Source organism: Dermacentor silvarum, chromosome 4 (assembly GCF_013339745.2).
Source record: "Dermacentor silvarum isolate Dsil-2018 chromosome 4, BIME_Dsil_1.4, whole genome shotgun sequence".
NCBI classification, from domain to species: domain Eukaryota; kingdom Metazoa; phylum Arthropoda; class Arachnida; order Ixodida; family Ixodidae; genus Dermacentor; species Dermacentor silvarum.
In genome coordinates, this window is record NC_051157.2 from 98,543,106 (window position 1) to 98,565,106 (window position 22,001).

A 22,001-nucleotide genomic window follows, 5' to 3' on the forward strand; every position below is an offset into this window, starting at 1 on the left:
AACATTTCTTAATCCTATGCCAATCGATCACTCTCCGACGAATCCATAGACACCATAAGTCATCACATCTCAGTCCGAAGTACACAGTTTATTTATTTATTTATTGCAGGGCGTACACTGGAATATATAACACGAAGCCACGCGCACGCACACTGACAAACTGGTAAAGAGAAGTAAAATGCAAAACAAAATTACATAAATAGTGAATAAGTTGGACTGAAACAACGCTTCAAAAATCAACCTAAAGATGTCAACATTTAAAGAGTCAAGCCGTTAACCCGCTTGATGATTACTTATGTATTTTATACACGGGGAGTTACTGCAGAGCCAGCGGTGTATTTTGTTGTTGTTTCTCTCTCTCTCTCTTTTTCTCTCACCACGCGGGAAGTGATTTTTTATTGCGCTTACAGAAGCACTTGAACCGCAACTTGTAAACCGATACGGCAACTTCGAAAGCAATTCAGAGTATACCTCGTCGCACACATGAAGGCGAGAGACGTAGCACCTTTATTCGATGAGCATGCGGACCGCAATAAACAGAATGTCTCCGCTCCATAGAGCTGCGCGATCTCGGTGAACGCGCAGCGCTAATTGCTGCGTCTTTAGCAAAACACACAGCGACTGTCCGCATATACGCAAACACCGCTCACGCAGACGCGCAGTTAACCGCATTAGTTTTCTGCAGGTCGTAAAACTAAAACGGAGCAGTAATTAAGATAACGCTTACTTTTTCTCTTCTTTTTTTTTTCTTTTTCGCAGAGCATACGCAGCGACAGCTGACGTCACCTGACACAAAATGTTTTTATCTCGTTTCCTTTCGTAAGTATAGGCTGGCCGCGTAGTAATGGTAAACGTCAGGTGCACAGACACTCGGTAGATGATTGCTAAACTCGTCATTCATTCAATCACTCATTGCTTATTACGAGAAACACAGAAGATTAAGGAAAGACAGGAAAGCCAATATATATATATATATATATATATATATATATATATATATAAATGAGAGAAATGCTACGCCCAGCTTGACAGCGTTCATCGACACAGTCGGTCCCGGAAACTCACCGGCTTCGTCAACCGTAGCAACGTTACCGCTTGAGTGGCTTTATTTGTCTTACGGGGGGGGGGGGGGGGGGGGGTTACATCGAGACACAATAGATGGCATGCGCGAGATACCAACCATGCCGAAAGTGCAATAGCACAACTACAAGACAAGGACAGAAGGAGGCGACAAATACAAACGCTACTACTACTACTACTACTACTACTACTACTACTACTACTACTACTACTACTACTACTGCTAATAATAATAATAATAATAATAATAATAATAATAATAATAATAATAATAATAATAATAATAATCACCAGATTATTTATTTAATGTGCCCACGAACAACCGTAAAGTCTTAGTGCTGGCACATGCACACAATGAAAAAAAAAAAAAAACAGAGGATTATAAGCAACAAAAATAACACGATGAATAAAAAGACCAATTATTAAAAGAAGAGTGTACATACAACAAGGCCCAAGATAAATGCAAAAGAAAAAGGAGAGAAAAGCAATTGAACAACGTGTGAAACTATGAAACAACAACGCAAAGCTGGCAAAAAAAAAAAAAAAATGGCAATGAGGTATGAAAAATATCGAGATCATAAAATTGTGCGTTATAAAAACAGAGTAGTATGCGAACGGTCGAGTGTTGGTGATGACAGGCAGGAACATGAAAATGTCGATGTTCTATAGTAATCTAGCGCGGCATACGAAACATGATACAACTGAGTAGTTCGGTGCAGGTGAGGTTACCGTGAAGGAGTTTGAAAATAAACAGAAGGTCAGCGCGATTACGTTGGCAGCGAAGTGACGATAATCCAACAGTGCTAGAATAAGGTCCATGCAGTGTCCGTATTAGCAAAGCGGTGATGACACATGCTTTGAAACATTTCCCGGATCCGACCTATAACGTCCCTGCTGGATCTATATAGAAAAGCCATTGCAGACGATCGATGCGTATTCGAGTTGATGAAGACAGATTATTATGTACAACTTGTGGAACGGTGTAGGAGGCTTAAGGGTGCTATAAAGTAAAGCTATTCCAAACTCTATTCCAATTCTGCAATCAGCCCTCCACGATTGGTCAAAAAATTTTCGGGCCGCCCCCAACTTCGCCTTTCTGTCACGCGACGTCACGAAAACCGCAATAGCTCTCCATCTGATATGACGCGAGCACACTGATTATGCATGATTAAACCAAACGAAAGAAAAATCATTATTCCTGATTCGACACCTTTTCGCCGTAAGCCCTCTGCTATCGGTCAAAAGTTTTCGGGCTGCGCCCTCTTCGCCTAATCTATCACGCGACGTCGGAAAACCGCGAAAACTCACCGCGTCAAAGTGACATACGTACGCGTTTACGATGCATTAATATGCCGAACAAAATTGATTTTTTTTTCTGAATAGCCAGAGACTGCCCCGTTCTGAAAGGAATAGAAGATGGCTGCCCTCCGATGGCTCAGGTACTCGTTACTCGCACCTGCCGATGAGCATGGATTTATTTGCGTATAATAGACGTTCTTGCATAGCAGTAAAACGTTATCCAGCCCTTTCGGCACGTATACGACATCGCTTTGCCATCTATTCCTTGCTGAAGATGCGTTTTAGCGACATTCGTAACCTCCGTTGCACGCCGCCGCGATTTTTGACCAGCCACCGCAAGCTAAGTAAGGTGAAGCGGACCAATCGGAGACGCCGGCACCACCCTCTTCATGCGGTTATCTATTTTCACTGCGCTGGCTCGGCCCCATCGAAACCCTCTCCACTAGAGCGTGCTCCTCGCCTCTTGTCAGCCAATTAGATAAGAAAAACCGCTCAGTGTAGGCCAATGTTACTCGTTTTGAAAGCGAACAAAGGGGACCTCCGATGAACGAGGAGAGAGTTTGATTGGGCTGTTCAGGTAACGCTGCGGGTCACCGCCCGATGCTTGCCGCGGCGGTTACGCAAATTTGACGTCAGAAGATCGGAATAGTTTTACGTTATAGGGTCCTTGAATTCTCTCGGTATTCTGCAAACAGAGCCCAGGGAGCGCATACGTACCCCGCACTGAAACGCGTTTATGTGAGCAGAAAACTGCAAGATTGTATCAGAAAGCACACCGAGATCAGTGATCTCACAGACCTTACGCAACGGTAGAGAATCTTCAGAATAAGAAAAAGAAATGATGGCTGTTTTGCGTGTGAAAGTCATGACTTTCAGTCAGAGAAGCGCAGAGCGAAATTAGTTTTGAAGAAAGAGCAAAAAACATGAATGAAAATAAATGGGCGGCTGAAGTGCACGAGTACCTGTACCTGAAAAGCGTGGACACAGAATGGAGGAAGAGGTCAAGAAAGTTGGCAACCAAGTACAGGGTAACTGAAACTTAGAGTTTACTAGACCATATTCTAGTACACTCTACTGAAACTGTAAATAGACAGCCAGGAGTCATTCTCTCGTTCCAAAGCCAGAAGCGCTCGGCGCATGCGCCTCGTGACACTCTCTCGTCGTCTTTCCTTGTGACAGCTCGCACTCTGAGGCGCCGTGCTAAACAGCACTATCTCCGGGACCGTTCCACTTTCCTCAGTGCTTTCATCGTAGCACGCTACGTAGAAATTGTGCGACGTTGTACTTACTTCATGATAAGGCCAATAGTTAGTCATTCATTTCTTGGGGCCGGCGTACACGTGTCCTCGTCGCTTCACATAGACCACGTGACATAGCCACAGATACGTATACGACTGCATAGCACGTATAGTACAGCTGACGACGTCGCAATCTGTATTTCGCTCGTTTAAGCTCGTCCACTTGCCTATGTAGAAAGCAACAATTACCACCCAAGCTCGCGTAGAACGGCCGGCGTAGAAATCGTGCCGTTACCGCCATACGATCGTCGTGGTCGTCGTCGTCTTCGTGCTGCCCTCGTCACAGGCACGTACACTCACGACCCACACACGCACCTACTCAATTTACACAAACGCGTTGGTCCACCTGGTATCGCTTTGCGGTACCCCAAAATGTACACCGCGTCCAAAGCGCTATAGCTGCCACAGGAAGGAACACGGAAATTTGCGATCGCTCACTTTTATTGCGATAACAATTATACGGACGCTCTATATAGGTGCAATAACGCCCGGCAGGTACATAGTATACCTGCAAAATGCTTCGCATAACGTTGATCCCACAGCGGGTGGGATCTGCACAATTTTGTATTAACATGGGTACTTACAGCACTTAGCAGCCAGACCAACCGGAGCAATCGTCACTACCACCTGCCCGCTTTGATGCATCTCTGTATGCCAACTGGACTCCGCCGAAAAGAGGCCACTATGCTTTATCGCTTATGGCTAGGGGTGGCATTCACGAAGTCTTATTCATTTCTCATTGGAATGGCCGACAACGCTTTTAGCAATGCCTGTCTTTGCGAGGAGACGCTAGAACGCATTCTATGCGACTGTCCTGAATATAATGTTCCGAGACAGTCCCTGGCGTCCGTTCTAGCACACCTGGACAATCGACCACTGTCAATTGAAACGATTCTCACGTGTCGTCGACATCGCAGCTGAAGGCGACGAAGGGACTACTTCGGTTTTTAAAGCAAACGGGCTTGGACAAGTGGCTGTGACAGTGATGTCACGTACCACGCAAGAGTGACGGACTGTGACTGACGATGTGTGTGCTGTGCTTATGTGCTCTCTCTCTCCTACCCATCTTTTATTCTCTCCCATCCCGCTCCCATGTGTAGGGTAGCAAACCGGTTGTGCTGAACTGGTTAACCTCCCTGCCTTTCCTTCTCCACTCTTTCCTTCCTTCCTTCCTTAGTCGTAACGCCTTTGTTTTGGTCAGGATAAAAACACGGCCATAACGCCGCAGGAAAGTTACGCATAAGTGCAGTAAATACGCATGTTATCAGAAGGGCGCACCTTCTCAACGTTGCTAACTGAAGATTTTTGAAATTCATGTGCCTTTTGATGTATTTTCTTTTTCTTTTAGATTGCTGCTGATTGAGTTACGCTGGTGCGCTACAATGAAGTTCGGCAGATAACCGCGGGGGCAATGTCCGAAATTCTTGGGTGTGCACTTAGATATAGGTGCACGTTAGAGAACCCAACTGGTCAAAATTAACCTGGAGTCCTCACGGCTAGCCTCATAACCATATCGTGGTTCGGGCACGTAAAACACTATAATTTAATTAATTGTTTTTTGGTGTGTCATTGTTTTTGTTTGAGATCAGAAAAATACGTAAGTAAAATGTGCTAGTATATATGTTGAATGAGAGCACCCAAAAAAAAAAAAAAAGTTTCGCACCATTTGCTGCACAGGTAGAAATTTGTGACCTTAGCTACGAAAAACCGAAACGAGCATGTCGTGTAAAAATATGTACATTATTAAAGTTATTCTCATCGTGAGTTTTGACTCGGAAAGCAAACCATCTCACATAAGTTACATGACCGCTTTCAAAACATCTCGCATTGAGCAGGAATGACGCTCGATACTGAGTGCACCGGAATGGATACAGCACCCCAGGCAGGTTTTCCACGGAGTATTAAGCCTCGTTGGAAATTCCGCGCACAACCTCGTTTTCCCAATAAGAGAGGACGGCAGCATGCGCCGACAGTATAGTCGGTAAACCACGCCTGATGCCAGAATCCAGTCTTCTCCGTTCTAAGCGACCCCATCCAGATTTAGGAGGAGTCCAGGATCAGTGTATATATATACGTCGCAAAATCAAAATCACGACAATCGGACTGAAGAGGTTAACGTTCCAAGCCAGAGTCGGCGCGCGAACATGACCGTCACGGAAAAGCGGAGGCGTTGCCAGCAATTTCGGCGCGTGGCCGCGATGTTATATATACGCAGCAAGTGCGCGACGGCGATAACACAATAACGGGTATAATTTTGTCGAAGCGATCATCAGCAACGGTAAAACGACGCACACGTGGCGATGGAACGCGGACTCCGGCCATTTATCAGACGCTTAATTGCTGCCGACGATTGTCATTCAGTGAGTCGAAAAAGGAGCAAAGATACCGTATCCATTGGGAATGACGTTGCTTCCATAGCGCCCACTATGACGTGCGAAGTCTATCCCCCAAACACGGTATAGAATGAACATCCGCGACCTTCAGATGGGGCGAGAAAGCATCGGAGGGTCAATGCTTGCGTCCGCCCCCTTTTCCTACGCACCTTGAAATACATATCGCCGCAGCGCCTTCTATGTTTACAAACACCTGGCTTGTATATATACTGAATACTGCGTAAATATAAGAGTGTAGGGTAGAAATGACACCGCCATGCTTAACCAACTGCGGTAGTGAAGTTGCGTTGCTGCTGCGTTGATAAACAAGAAACTACATACGTTACGGTTTTGTAAACAATACAGCGGTCAAATGCGGCGGTTACACCCGAAACACGGGCTCCGGTAAATAACTCTGCAAGAACCCGGAAAAGTTGGCTAGGGTCAGATCAGCGCCGGCGCAGTGGCATATGGACTTTAATATAGATTATAGTCATGAGTTCGACGAAATACCGCCTGGTCAGATAAAGGCAAAAATGAAGCAGGTCACTGACCAAAGTCAAAGTCCAAAATAAAAAAATATATTTTTTATTTCGACCTTCGTCAGTGACCTGCTTCATTTTTAAAAGGACTTATAAAAGAATACCGGATGATGCGCAACCAGCAACAGCAGCGCGCTTGGCGACGCGTCTCGCGACATTGATCAATTAACAGCGACGAGCTATATAACAAATGTTCTTGTGTTGCAAGTTACATAAAGATGTAAAAAATGTATCTTTCCGCGAAGATTAATGTCGCTGCCGGTAGGCACGTTCACGCCAGCAAGTAAGACGAATACAGTCAGCACGTTGCAATCATAGTCTTTCATACAAAAGTTATACTACAGCGAAATATGCAACTATATATAGTGTGCATACGGGAGTTGCAAGGCCTGGAGGTACAGCTAGACAACCTCTATTTCACCCAGCATGCTAATGATGGGTATACAGTATAGATGGATCTGCCTAAACTTGGTCCTCCTGGCTTCGAACGACTTTGTGACTGGGCACACCGATCATTTGTGACAAAATAAGACGTCAGAAATTCAACAATCCGCAACGATTATGCACGTTCGCAGAGACTTCTAGCCTTTACTGCATTTCGAAATATATAAATGTTTGCATTTCCATATATGGTATAGCTAAACGATTTCAGCGCCTGTGTTCCCCTCTAATGATTTTTAAATAATAATTTTAGTTGGAAGCGCCACGATACCAATGAACGCAGCAAATGTTCCGTACGCTTTCGTTGAAGGCTGCAGTGTCGCACGGTGCCGGTCACCAGCCTTTCTTTATTCTGGTGCACGTCTACGCTACCACATATGTCTGCTTCATCACCAGGACAGACAACGGCCCACCGCTCGCGCTACCAAGCAGAGCTTTCTCTCTCTCTCTCCTCGCGTAGGGGGAGCCTATATATAAATCGTGCTTGTAGGTGTTTTGTGTATAGATCTTGTCAAGACCTTGACAGCATATCGCATTGTACGAGTGCCAGCGCCGGAGTGAGGCGTCTCCCTCGATCCCCGCCCGTTCTATGCCCGCGCCATTTCTTGACAGAGCTATCCATCCACTCGGTGCATGCGCGTAATAAACCAGCACCTTCTGGACAGTGGCGGATCTAAACAAAAAGGGGGGGGGGGGGGGAGTGGGCTCAAATCCAGTGTCAGCAACCCCCTCCCCCCTCCAGTCACATTAACAGTAACACCATAAAACAAATAATAGACAAGCCCCCCCCCCCCCCCCCCTAAACTGAGTGGATAGATCCGCCACTGCCTCTGGAAGAGATGTTATATAATCACAGATCCTAAGAGAACTTCAAAGGTGTAGGCGCCCTGCGACCAGCGGCAGTGACAAACGCGCTGTTTTCTCTGCTTTCGCTATTCCATTGTATCCGGGTGTACCAGACCAAAGCGTACATGCGTGAAAATGCAGCAACTGTTTGCATACCTCATACAGACCCCCTTCCGGCCTCGTACGGACAGGAAAGAAACGTTAACGAGAAAGAACGGGGTGGTTTCTAGGGTATAAACTAACAAAAGGGTAATATGCTGTATATGCGATTAAATTGGCTATGCATCGGATTGGTGCAAAGTCATCTCCGTTTTTAGATCACGGATAAGTAACTTGCTTATTTCAAAACTAAAGAGACACAAAGCAATCAAACCAGTTTTTTGCAAGATTTCAAATCTAGTAATGGGCTCGGACAAACGTATAGCACCATTGCCCCTTTTGTGTGTCTTCCTCTTCCTTCTTCCACTGTGCTCGCTGTTAACCTATATCGTTCCCTTTTTATTTCTTTTTTTTTTTTTCTAAGTTGCACCACTGCTACATCACTTCTGGTAAGCTAACCGCACTTCATATTTTTGTTACAAATTGTGTGTCCTTTTAAGATGTAAATTTGTTTCAAGGAGATATAATCACAGCCACCATCATAGTCATCATCATCATAATAATGATAATCCTTGTGGGCTTTTGTATTTTAACGCTGTGTGCGGCTACTTTCTTGACAGGAAAGCTCACGCCGCACAGCGTCAGAAAGAGGAAACTGTTTATTACAACTTCTGAAGTGTTGCAGTTGTTTCAGTCTCTGTCAAACGTCTGCAGCGGAAGATATATACGTCCCCGTCGAAGCACACGTGAAGTCGCGGAATGTCGCGGTGCTCTGGCCTTTAATATGCGCTCGAATTAGCGCAGATTTTAACGTGATAGCGTTAAGGTCTACGTGTCGCAGAAAATCCGGTGTCGGCGTCGGCGGCGTTGTCCATCAAAAAAAAAAAAAAAAATTATCCCGAACCACAACCACGCAGGCCCTCCGCGTGGCGCACAGGCGTTACTGGACGAATTGAATTTCTCAATGTAAAATGCGTCAGAAAATTTGTAAAGTCTGACTTACACACAACCTACAGATACGATAGCGTCGGACTGTAATTTGAATATACGAGAAAACATAATTCTGTTACAAGGAAACTCACACACACAAACCCCGGTTTTGCTTGCGATGAGTCACTGCTTGTAGCCTCTGCCTTACGGGGGTATGAGCCTATGTCCTGCACTGCCGCCGGGATCGGCCCACCATTGTTTTCTGTCGACGTCATTACTAATTAGGCCACGAAGAAATCCAGGGATCCTAGCCACAGACAGCTGCGCTATAAAAAGAAGTCGAGCTGGGCAGGCCATGTAATACGTAGGGCACATAACCGGTGGACTATTAAAGTTACAGAATGGATGCCAAGGGAAGGGAAGCGCCGTCGAGGACGGCAGAAAGTTAGGTGAGGTGATGGCATGAGGTAATCTGCAGGTTCAAGTTGGCATATCAGCTATAGCGCAAGACTATCGCGTTCCGCTCTTAAATCCGGAGCTTAAGCGTCATCCCAGTGTTTTCTGGAATATAATCATTGTCAGATGTGCGGCTCATGCATTCGCCTATAGCTTGATTTTAAAGTCAGACATACGATTTTTCCTTCGCTTATTCTCGCCCCAATTATGCGTACACGCTGCAGTGCTTGCTCTTGCCCAAGAACATATAGGCGTGTGGCTCAATGACCAAGGAGTTATTCTGCGCCGAGAGCGCGCGACGTCGCAGGTTCGGTCCACTGCAACTTACAGCAGGTTCGAGATTTCTGAGAATCGCGAGAACTTGCTCCGCGCAGTGAAAAATCGACGCACGTCGCGACCACTTGACCGCGATCAATGACAAGACTGCCACTGCGAAGTCTGCATGCTGTTACAAAGCTTCGTTTAGACAGTGTTATCTAAAAAAAAAGAAGAGCTGGCAGCTTTCTTATGCGAGAGCCTGCACCATGTTTAACTGCATTTGCGAGAGTTTTCGTTCTCGTAGATGGAACACGTTTAAGCTGCTTGTGGCCCAATCAGGGTAAAAGCGCTCCAGCGGGGAGAAGGAGAGCGCAAGAACTCGCTCTAAAATTAAATCAGATATAGTAAAAGACGTACGTAAAATCTTCTAAAGAGATTAGGACCACTTCATTTGTAAAAAGTATTTATGTATAGGCATTTCACAAAAGAAAAACTTTGCCTGCCTACAATGTTTTCCCTTTGCCCATGCACACCTATCCTATACCGGCATCCCGCACGCAAAAAATCATCAAAAGTAGAAGGACACTCTTTGGTCATAACCACAGAGTCTCCTTGAACAGAGTTCTGTGTTTGCGGTTTATTTCGAAGCAACATCGCATGATGTTCATTTTTAACGAAATTCGAAGTATGTCGTGGCGTCCATTTTTCTAGCCATTCAATAAAATTATCCTTTTTTTGTACTTTTTTATTCATCGAGAAATAAAATTTTGTAGGATAGGAAAGGAAATAATTTTGAGATCGCCTTTTCGGCGGAACACTGTGTCATACCAGCAACGACAATGACTTCCTAGGCATTGCTTCTGATCATTCCGGTGCTTTTCTTCACAGAAAAGGATTGCTTAAGACCTCTCTGACAGCTCGGCCGGAGAATCTTTTTTTCCGGCTTTCCGGAGAAGAAAGGGTTTACTTTGTGGGCATTTTTTGTCCAGTCTGCAATATTATCTAGAGGCCGATTAAAGAATCCATCAAGATCATTTTATATACGCTTGGTTCCAGCTAAAGCCTGCGCCGCTCGCAGTTCGGCTAGGCAAGAGAGAGCTAGGGCGTCAGCGCATAGTGACATTGAGCGCAAGCTATATTGTAGTTCTTGGCTACTGAAGCTGGCGAATCTCCATAGAAAAGCGTTGATTGTTATAGTTGGTGACAGCCTAAGGATGCAGTGGCAAATACACCGCTGTTCAACTCGAACAGAACCTGTAAACCTATACGAGCCAGCCAATCACGTTCGCTCAAATCCGTGACGCAACGACGAGGACGACCTTCTCAATGTGGGCGTCTCTCTGCAGGAACTGTTTCGGAGCGCGAAGGAGGTGCTTGCACTGGATTCTTTCGTTGTTACAATGTATGGTAACTGCTTTGTCAGCGCTACAGACATTCAGGGCTCGAATTCACAAAACTTTCTTACGCTAGAGTTGTTCGTAAGAAAGAATTTCAGCCAATCCGGATGAAAGACACATTATTATCTCAGGAGGCAGGCCAATGGCAAAGAGCACTTACGAAAGAAAAGCTTTGTGAATCTGGTCCCAGTTTCTGAAACTTCGTAAAGAAGTATATGGACATAAGCCGAAAAGGGGATCGAACGGCGATGGATAATATGTACGTAAGATAACGTTCACTAACAGTGTTTCCATTTAGGCAGATTTCCCGCGACGTTTAGCGCGGGTACTTGACTCCTTCAGCAGCAAGAATGCGCATTGACGGATCGCGGATTTTTGTTGGTGTGTTAATATTCATGGTTATTAATTTTATAGCGAATTTTCACATGACCTGCTTTCTTCTCTTCTCTTCTGAATGACCAGCGGGAAATGCAAACAAGACCAAATACGCCACTAAGACGACCTTCTCTGCCTCTTGCACTGCTCGTCAACAACTATCAACTACCGATTCGTGCCCCCCCCCCCCCCCCTCTCCCAGTGGCTCTGCTATACCTTTCTTAACGCATTTTGGCATATTCACGACGATGCTTTGCGGATTCTACGGCGTACTGAATGTCGTTTCATCGAAATATTCTGCTTTGGAAAGCCATTTTATACCAGTAACTCTCTATTTACGAGTAATTTACGATCATTTTCAAGTAATACAGACGTCGCTATATAAATGACTTTCATATAATTCTACCGCTAGTTTATGTCCTTTCAAGCTTCGAGGGGTACTGAATAAGCACTTTGCCCTCTACATAAATTAATGCATTATGCATGTAGTGTAATTTTGTATTTTAGGAGTCACTATATCGCTATATGTGTCACACAAATTGCTACCAACAGGCATTAAAAAGGCCGTTTGCTATACTTGCTCTTCTTTCCTGTGTACGAACTTCAAATCGAATTTTGAACTGATTCGAAAATTTTACAGCAGATAATTCCATCGGATTTTGAGCGTTGTTCTACCGGAACCCCTACAAGATAAACGGCAACGCTAATTAAGAAGCGAACTTCCCTCGTGGTAGTTTTATTGCGATAGCAATTATATGGACACTCCCAAGCAGATTTCTGCCGTCGTCGTCGCCGTCGTCGTCGCGGTGAGGTTCCGTATGACGTCAACGGCGATGCAATCGTCGCCGCGCGCCGCCGAACGCTCTATGTGCGAGTGAAAGGGCGCGAGGGACGCGCGCTTTCACGGGGAGTGAACCCGCGGCGGAGAACAAATGCGCGTTCTGCGCCGTGCTCCCTTAAGGGCTGCAGAAGTAGGCGTCTCTTTCCTCCTTTACAATCATCATATATGTAGAGCAAACGCGCCTTCTTCCGACGCGCGAGAGGCCGTGGGGGGGAGGGAAGGGAGGCGACGTTTAGCTGCGGCACCAAGTGCCTATTTATATCAGAGGATCGGGCAACATTCACCAACGCCGCACGCATTTTGTGCGAACGCGGGCAAAACGCCGACGGCGTCGACAACAGTTCTACGTGTGGCCGGTGCTGCTGCATGTCCAAGTTTATGCAGCTGATAAAGCTGCCATCATTACTCCGTATAGCTCTCTACAAATTTGCTATCGCAATTGATGCTTCGCCTTTCAGGTGAAACTGCGACAACTTTTTTAGCCAGCGTTCAACTTCGCAGACAATGTTGTTTGGGATGCAGCCATTGCAGAAGCCTGCTGCAAGGCCGCCAAATGGCACTGAAATAAACTTTAAAGGAAGTGGCTGCATCGGTTGCAGTAAGTAATGCATACCTCTTGCAAACTTGTGTTTGCAAATGATGTAGCAACAAATGAACCGCTAATTCACAGAACGTGCGACCTGTGACAAAAATTTCGAATGCACTTCACAAGTAACGAGATCAGCGAATCCGCATCTTATCTTCCGTGATGAGTAACGACATTTCTGACTATTTTACGTACGCAAGAAGGCAAGAGGGCACCGACGAATCACGGCTTGATGTCCTTGCAACTTCAAAAGCAGTTACAGAGATGTCCGCACTCGTAAATGTTTTTTACAACCTTTGGAGGTATACTACTGTGCGCACAACGGTAATCGCCATCGTTCTCATGGGCGATAGACAGTTAGCTAGGGAGCCTATAGGTGGGAGGCTAGGGAAACAGCGCTAGAGCGCGTGCGCGCATGAAGCCTATATCTAGTTTTAGCATATAGCACGACCATCTTATCGCCAGCGTAACCGGTACACTGTACAACTTACGCCCTTAAAAGTGGAATAAGGCTGTAAACCGATCTATGACTCACCCCTTTACACCCGAGAAGGGTGTAAGAAAGGCGTAATTGTGTGAGTTAGAGACCTATTTACACCCTTATTCAATTTTAACGGTGTCATTTATTTTACACTGTATACCTGCTGCCACGACTGAGCACGTACAGAGTTCACTGGACTCCGGTAAAGTTTGCCGGAACGATCCCCCCGTATACCGTGTTTGCATAACGACATGGCAGCGCCCAGGTCGCGCACATCGACCCTAATGCGCTCGTGAAACTTGCTAACCCTTCGTAACAGCAAGAAATAAATGGTAAAATCGGCCATCGCTTTTTCGTATCACGCCAAGGACTAAGCATAAGCGCTGTTTTGTCGTTGTCACTCAGATCGGTTGTTTGGTTTGACGCTCATATATATAGGCCTATATATCATCGACGAGACATAGCCTCCCAGATCGGGCCATTCACGCCTGAAACGCTATATGCGCATCCAAAAACTTACGTATCACTCCTTACAGAAAAACAGTATCATAACAGAGATTTAATTAAAGGATCAAATTTATTTATTTTTTTCGCGATTGTCGTTGAGCGCACAAAAGTAAACCTCGAGCACGCGTGAAAATCTTAATTGGAGCGCTCAATTCTTCAAAAATGCTTCGTGAAATCAGAATTTGTGCGTTCGTTCTGTTTGTTTTGAATAATATTGCTGGGGATAACGAAGGACATCTTCGTCTTATTTTCCTCGTCTTGTTTCGCGCCGTTCGTGTACGCATGATAGCAACGAAGCCCAGACGAAAGTTTTAATTGAAATACCTGATTTAGCTGTGCCCTGCATGGGACGAGTGTCACTCAGGCTGAATACACTACGAAAGGCCAGATTGAAGCCCCGGATGTACCGGGAAACTACAACCGTTACATGCCGGACGACTTCCTGCGTTGCAATTGACCACGTGATACAGAGCTGCGTGTTTTTTTTTTTCTGCTTTATCTTTTATCTTTCTAGTTCGCCGATAAATCATCCGGATTAAAAGATGATTTGTGCAGAATTGTCGTTTTTATTGCAGACATTTTCTATACTGACGGTTATTGGTATCTGGGGGTCAAGGAGTAGTCGAGTGAGACGCTCCCACTACCATCTCTAAGATCTTAGGCGCATGCGCGCTAAAGGTTTCAGAAGCCACCAGTTCTTGTCAGCTCGCCGAAGCTCAAATTAAGCCGCATTAGTGATGGTCAGTCGTTCAGAGGCAGATCTAGGAAGTTCCTTGCTTTCTATTCGCAAAGCGCATCGAGTCGTAAAACACTCACTATAGTCGCTCTTCGTACTTTAGCATACCTGTGTTTTGTATCATTGATCTCGCGTTTCTTCTCTACAAGTGTGCACGTTTTATAGTTCTGGTACTAACCAACTAAGTGGCCCCATTTAGTGCCTTGCTCATCTATAGAAAGCCGAAGGCGGATAGCTTAGTGTATTATACGCTTCCACAATACCAGTAACGCCACCCTTACCGTGAGAGGAAGATTGATAAGCAAGAAAAGACGCAAACACGAGAGACGGCTGGCGACACCGCCTCGAAGTTGCCGCACCAGCACACTGTGACGTCACAGATTTTGACGGCGTCTGCTTGGCCCCACATAGTCGATTTTTCATCAGTAAACAAGGATTACACTCTAGTTCAAAGAAACCGAATACTGATTTTAGCGACTCTCGAGAACATTCACTGCCACACAAGGGCCCCAAATACGAGAAAATATGTTAAAATCTACTAAGTGATACGGACTTACCGGCAATGGGGTTTCGCGCGAAATTCAAGAACAGCGAAGTTTGGCCTTTATTTTCTCTTTTAGTATTAACCTGCTACTGCGATGTTGTGTCGAATAGAGATTGTGTCGAATAGTTTATCAGTCTAAACCGATCTATATAGTGCCTCTCTATCATCATCAGCCTATATTTATGTCCACTGCAGGACGAAGGCCTCTCCCTGCGATCTCCAATTACTCCTGGGCCACTATAACGTAAAATGATTCCAAACTGTTTTGATTCCAGACTCCTGACGTCAAATTTACGTAACCACCAACGCAAGCATCGGGCGGTGACCCGCAGCGTTGTCTGAACAACCCAATCAAACACTCTCCTCGTTTATAGGAGGTCACCTTTGTTCGCTTTCAAAACTAATAACACTGCCTACACTGAGCGGTTTTTCTTATCTAATTGGCTGACAAGAGGCGAGGAGCACGCTCTAGTGGAGAAGGTTTCGATGGGGCCGAGCCAGCACAGTGAAAATAGATAACCGCATGAAGAGGGTGGTGCCGGCTTCTCCGATTGGTCCGCTTCGCCTTACTTAGCTTGCGGTGGCTGGTCGAAAATCGCGGCGGCGTGCAAAGGAAGGATAAGAATGCCGCTAAAACGGATCCTCAGCAAGAAAGAGTTGGCAGAGCGATGTCGTATACGTGCCGAAAGGGCTCGATAACGTTTTACTGCCACGCAAAAAGGTTTCTCATGCGCAAATAAATACATGCTCACCGGCAGGTGCGAGTAGCGAGGGCCTGAACGATCGGCGGGCAGCCATCTTCTATTCCTTTCGGAACGGGGCAGTCTGTGGCTATTCAGAAAATTTTTCAGTTTTTTTCGGCATATTAATGCGTTTTTTTTTTTCGCGTACACGTCACTTTGACGTGGTGAGTTTTCGCGGTTTTGTGAGGTCGCGTGACAAACAGGTTAAGTGGGCGTAGCCACAAAACATTGGACAAATAGCAGATGGTTAATGGTGAAAAGGCATCGAATCGGGAATGATTATTTTTTGTGCGGTTTAATAATGCATAATCAGATGGGGAGCTATATCGCGGTTTTCGTGACGTCGCGTGACAGACAGGCGAAGTTGGGAGTGGCCCGTGTTTTGACCAATCGTGGAGGCTGATTGCAGAAATTGGAATCAAAACAGTTTGGAATCGTTTTACGTTATAGCGCCCCTGTATTGCGCTAGCTGATTCCAACTTGCGCCTGAAAATTTCCTAACTCCATCACCCCAACTAGTTTTCTGTCGTCCTCGACTGCGCTTCCCTTCTCTTGGTATCCATTCTGTAACTCTAATGGTCCACCGGTTATCCCTCATACGCATTACATGGCCTGCACAGCCCCATTTTTTTCCTCTTAATGTCAACTAGAATATCGGCTATCCCCGTTTGTTCTCTGATCCACAACGCTCTCTTCCTGTCTTTTAACGTTAGGCCTAACATTTCTCGTTCCATGGCTCTTTGTGCGGTCCTTAACTTGTTCTCGAGCTTCTTTGTTAACCTCCAAGTTTCTGCCCCATATGTTAGCCCCGGCGGAATGCAGTGATTGTGCACTTTTATTTTCAACGACAGTGGTAATCTGCCAGTCAGTATTTGGCAATGCCTGCCGTATGCACTCCAATCCAATTTTATTCTTCTGTAAATTTTTTTCTCATGATCAGGGTCCCCTGTGAGTAATTGACCTAGATAAACGTACTCCTTTACAGACTGTAAAGGCTGACTGGCGATCCTGAATTCTTGTTCCCTTGCCAGGCTATTGAACATTATCTTTGTCTTCTGCATATTAATCTTCCACCCCACTCTTACACTTTCTCGGTTAAGGTCCTCAATCATTTGCTGTAATTCGTGTCCATTGTTGCTGAATAGGACAATGTCACTGCAAACCGAAGGTTGCTGAGATATTCGCCGTTGATCCTCTCTCCTAAGCCTTCCCAGCCTAAGAGCTTGAATACTTCTTTTAAGAATGCAGTCAATAGCATTGGAGAGATTGTGTCTCCTTGCCTGACCCCTGTCTTGATAGGTAACTTTCTACTTTTCTTGTGGATAACCAAGGTAGCTGTGGAATCCTTGTAGATATTTGTCAAGATATTTACGTATGCCTTCTGTACTCGTGACTGCGATATGCCTCTATGACTGCTGGTATCTCTACTGAATCGAATTCAATACTTTAACGCCTCTCTTCTTATGGATTAGTATGAGATTTGTATTAGTGCCTCTCTATAGTGGCTCTTAAAAAAAAAATGCGCGGCAGTATAACGTTGTCGCGCAGCCCGTTCGGCACGTATACGAAATAGATCCGCCAACTGTGGTACTGCAGAGGAGGGTCCTTCTCCTCATCCGCTCCCCCTCGAATCTTCGTGTTTGACGGCACGAATGGAAGACTATAAGCGGTGGATGTTATATCAATTATGAGCTTCTCCGAGAATACTTGACTCACTGCGCGTCTTTCTGCTTCCTTGAACCTCTTGCGCACATATTTTAGCGCGCTGTGCGCGTCGTCACCGTATAGTCACTGTTGTTATTTCGAGCACTTTCTTCATGACGTCGCGCTGCCTGTCAACAGGCAGGTAGCTCGATAACTTGAGAATTGGCGAAACCACAGTGTTGTAAAACACTGATAGTATTTGTCAAGCGTTGTCGCAGTGATTGGTATCAGAGGTACTGAAAGGAGAATGCTGACGCGGATGTTCGGAACAACGAACAGAATTATACCGTTACAACATTAGAGAGACAATCAAGAATGCGAAATGCTGCAAAATTATCACCATGGAAGAGGGAAATGCGCTGGTCACGTGATAATCAAGAATTAATTAGAAAGCAATCAGCCAGGAATAAATAAGATCCAAGGTAGCGGCGAGAAAAGATTTTCCCTCATGAAAGGGTGGCAAGACGTTGCTGCAAATTAAATGCCAGGGAGCTGATGAAGGACTGTCAGAATGAAGGAGAAATGCTGGAAAAAAAAAAAAAAAAAACTCGAAAACACCGACCCGCGTACGTGTAAGAAGTATACAGAGCCGAGAGAAGATTATTGCTCGCTGGAAGCATCATACGCTGTGATTCATAACCACTGGCTGCCTGCCTAATATTCTGGACACATACTGACGTCATCGCCGCCGCCATAATGACGTACAGCTGACACGACGCAAAGCAGCGCATATGGTCTCGATCCGCTTATACTTGGAGTCGGTGTGCATGGAAGCCGTCGATGGGATAACAAAATGGACGTCCGTGAGGTGGCGCGAGTGGCCCCTACAGCTATTTCAAAAAGAAGGGGACACAATTGAAAACTCCGGCGCCCCCTTTCATACCCGAGGCGAGTCGGGTTCCACACATTGCGCCAATCGTATAAAGCGAGGCCCACCGTACAGTTGCGCCGCAGCCTGGCGAGCGAAAAAGGCTGCGGCGCTGGCGACGGGGGCATCGACGATCGCAGTGTGTACGCGAGGTGCATGAATTATTTTCCCCGTCGCGTTGCAAACCCCTTGCGAAACCTGGCCTGACCACCGTCGAGGTGCGTGCGAGGGCCAATTACGACTTTCTCCCTCGCCCAATACTTCCCCTTGTTTCAGGGGATCTCTCTCTCTCTCCCTCCATGGCGCGCGAACTCTCTCTTTCCTCCTCTCTCATTCGGCCGCTGACGTCACAGCAAGCCGAACCGGACGGTTGGTCCTTCCTATGGGCGCCACTTTTTTTATACACACATCCTGCTGGACTGCAGCATGGGGCGCGACAAATCTCTGCCAGAGAGAAACATGGCGGTCATAAAATTCTGCGGCCGCCGTATACATACTATGGCCGCCTCCGCGTTGCTGCGCGACTGGCGTTCCGGAATCGGCCTTTCGACGCGCCAGATGAGCCCGAGGCATCTTCGAGAGGACGAGACGGCGTATGTGTGTGCGTCTGTTTCTCCTTCACCTCTTCTCATTTCTTATCAGCAAACGCAAAATCCTGAATATCGATATACTCTCGAATGCTATATACCAACGTTTTGGCGCCGCGCCTGAAACGATTTGCTGCTGGTATAGCCATAGCGCACGCAGCATCGCGCACTCGGGAGCGCAATGACGAACGCCGACGTTAGCTTCCTACACGAGTCCGCATTAATCCGAAGTGGTCCTCGTGATTCACTCTGGAACATGAAAAATGAAATGCACATGCGCAAATAAACAAGGAGAATGTTAAAGGGCTATAGACGGGGAAGGGGACGGTTGCGCCTCGCTTTGAAAGCTCGATGACCTCGGAACCAATTGACGCAGTCTCTTCGTGTGAGCGCTATCAACAGAACGTCGCCGATGTCTGGTCCCTCGAATCGATTTCCGCTTTGCTATAACGACGTATGGGAAGCACTAAGAAAGCACGTTAACGTTGACGCCACACCAGTAGAGCTCGTTGCACGCACCCCTAACACCAATTACAGCCAACGTACGTTTATACAGATACCCTACACCATTACGGTCCATCATGGTCGGTGCGAGACGGTACGCTGGTAACGTAACGTGCACACATTTTCGTAACCTGTGTGACCATGCTACACACACCTGAAATGAGCATCTGCAGATGTTTTCAGTCTGAACATTTCTATGTGCTTGCTGACACGTTTCTTGATGCCGAGGAAGGTGACGAATCAGATCGCTCAAGGAGAACGTTCGATGAGATATATATTTACAACTATAGCGGCCATCGCGGGCACGTGCGTTAACGGTGACGAAATTCCGCGAAAGTAGGAGGTAATACTAATCTTTATCCTGCATATACTGCGGGAAATATACGTATGGACGCTGAAGAGCGTAAACAGTGCGTCGTGATAAAGAATGAGCGGAATAAAGCCGTAAACAAAAATATCAAGTTATTTCTACACCATGCAGTAAAGAGGCCTACGAACAGCCAATAGTGCGCAATTATACCCCGGTAACACGGAGAACTTTCGATCGCGATCGAGCCCGACTGCATGGAATCCAATCACTGGATCGCGATCGGCTCCTTTGCGCAAGCTGCGGAAGGGAGCCATTTGCGGTCGAGAAATTCGATCGCGATCGGGCTCGATCACGATTGAAAGTATACCCCGTGTGATCGCTGTATACCACGACGATGTCTGTTATATAAACGCCGAGCTGGAAACAAACGCGAAACAAGCGTCCTCGCATGAATGAATCAGAAGGCCGGCTTCATGGCTGCTTACGAAGTTCTCTATACAGAAAACAAAACTTCCGTCTCTGAATCTCAATCTCATACAGCCTTTATCTTGTTGTTGCAGGATGTCAGGTTGCTTCAGCGCAGCAGTTCGTTACGTAACGCGCGTGCGCGGCACGTCCCAAAAACAAAAAAGAACCCTACACAAAGCTGCGGGGTTGTGATATACGGTGGCAAATAATGTACTGTAAACAGATCGTACGCAGTTATACGCGGACCTCTGCGCGCATCTTTCATCGGCGTTGTTTCCGTGCGTTTCAAGGGCGCGATTATTAGAGCGCGCGCTAACCTTGCGAGCACCGAATGAACGCTCAACAACTTCGAAATAAAGTTCCGAAGCCGCTCAAGTGAAGACAGCCAAGTGCTAGTTTGTGGAGACATGTATACAACGCCATTCGGAGCTTACGCGTTACAAATGACTGTACTCCAACCCGAGGAGGTGCATTTAAAGCAAAGTGTACGACGTGTGATCACCGCTTTCGCGGCACGGCAAGAGAATTGGCTTCCGCCTGCTGTGCGAGCACTTTACAGGAATTAAACCGCTGCGCTTTTTAAAAGGAGCAAGGCGGCGCAGCACGCCGGAGGCAGCGGCGGCGGCGGCGGCAACAGCTAGCCGTGGCCTCCTCTCGCAACGGAATGTGAATGACCGTGAATGTTGGGCCGAGCGGGCGCTAGGCCTAACCAGCCGCGCCGACCGGCTGACGTCGTCGTCCGGCAAGCAGCGGTCGGCGGCACGGGTCGGCAGCGACCCACCCTTTGACGAAACTCGCAGGGAGGACGGAACCGGCGCGTGGTCTCGAGAGCCGCAAGCGCGCTTGCCCAGACGATTATCCCTTCGAGTCCGAAACTCCGCGGCGCGCCGGGACTCGATAAACAAACGCGAGCGCGGAAGAGGTGCGCGAAACTTTCCGAAACGGTCGTCCGATTCACTGGAGCGCGCGCGTGCGAGCCAACGAGGAACAGCATTTTCGCGAGCGCGGGGGAATTGAAGCAAAAAACGGCAAAGAGAATGGCGGGGGGAGGCCACGCGCATTTCTCTTCCTTTCCCCCCCGGAAATCGAGAGGTCCCGCCGCCAAGAGAGTGCAATAACAACATGCAACAGGTAGGCAGGCTCTGCTCTGCGCCACGGGTGTGTGAGAGAGAAAGAGCGAAAGGGCGCGCTCGAGGAGGAGAGGCAAACGGAGGCGAACTTACCCAAGACCGCCTGCAGCGCTTGGTCCTCGCCGACCACATCCATGACGCGCGTCGTTGTGTTTTCGGGGGCCGATTGAGCGGCACCGGTGCGGTAACTCCGGGTTACGACGTCGATCAGGAACCCACCATGGTCACTGGTGCACGCACACACAAGGGACACGTCGGGGAAGCACCGCTAGCTGGCCAGAAAGAAGCGTCGCGATCGGCGGGGCACCATGTTCACTGTCACTTGCGCAGCGCTAGCTGCGGCTGCTCGGCGCTGGCTGAACGCCGCTGCGGCCGCCGCTGCCGCTTCGCCGGAGTTGGCCGCTGCCGAGGAGGAGGAAGCGGTTCGTCGAGAGGAAGGGGAGGGTGAACGGGGGGGTCACGTGATCACTCTCGCTCCTTCCGACGCGGGACGGCCCGCGAGAAAGGGACGGAGCGAAAGCCGCGAAAGCAATTTCGCGCGGCCGTGCGGGAATCTTCCCAGAAAGGTGAAGTGACCACGAAAGAACTTCGCCGCAAGT

The 22,001-nt window shown here is 47.2% G+C and overlaps 1 protein-coding gene across 3 annotated transcripts in view; it reads right to left on the reverse strand.

Moving 5' to 3' along the window:
• Positions 1-21,797, reverse strand: part of LOC119450425 (myelin regulatory factor-like protein) — a 127,491-nt gene extending 105,694 nt beyond the window's left edge. For all 3 annotated transcript variants that reach the window (XM_037713867.2, XM_037713868.2, XM_037713866.2), the window contains exon 1: positions 21,496-21,797. In XM_037713867.2, the coding sequence (XP_037569795.1) occupies positions 21,496-21,538 (43 nt within the window). In that variant the 5' untranslated portion in view covers positions 21,539-21,797. The remainder of the gene's footprint in view (positions 1-21,495) is intronic.
• Positions 21,798-22,001: the final 204 nt, after the last annotated feature.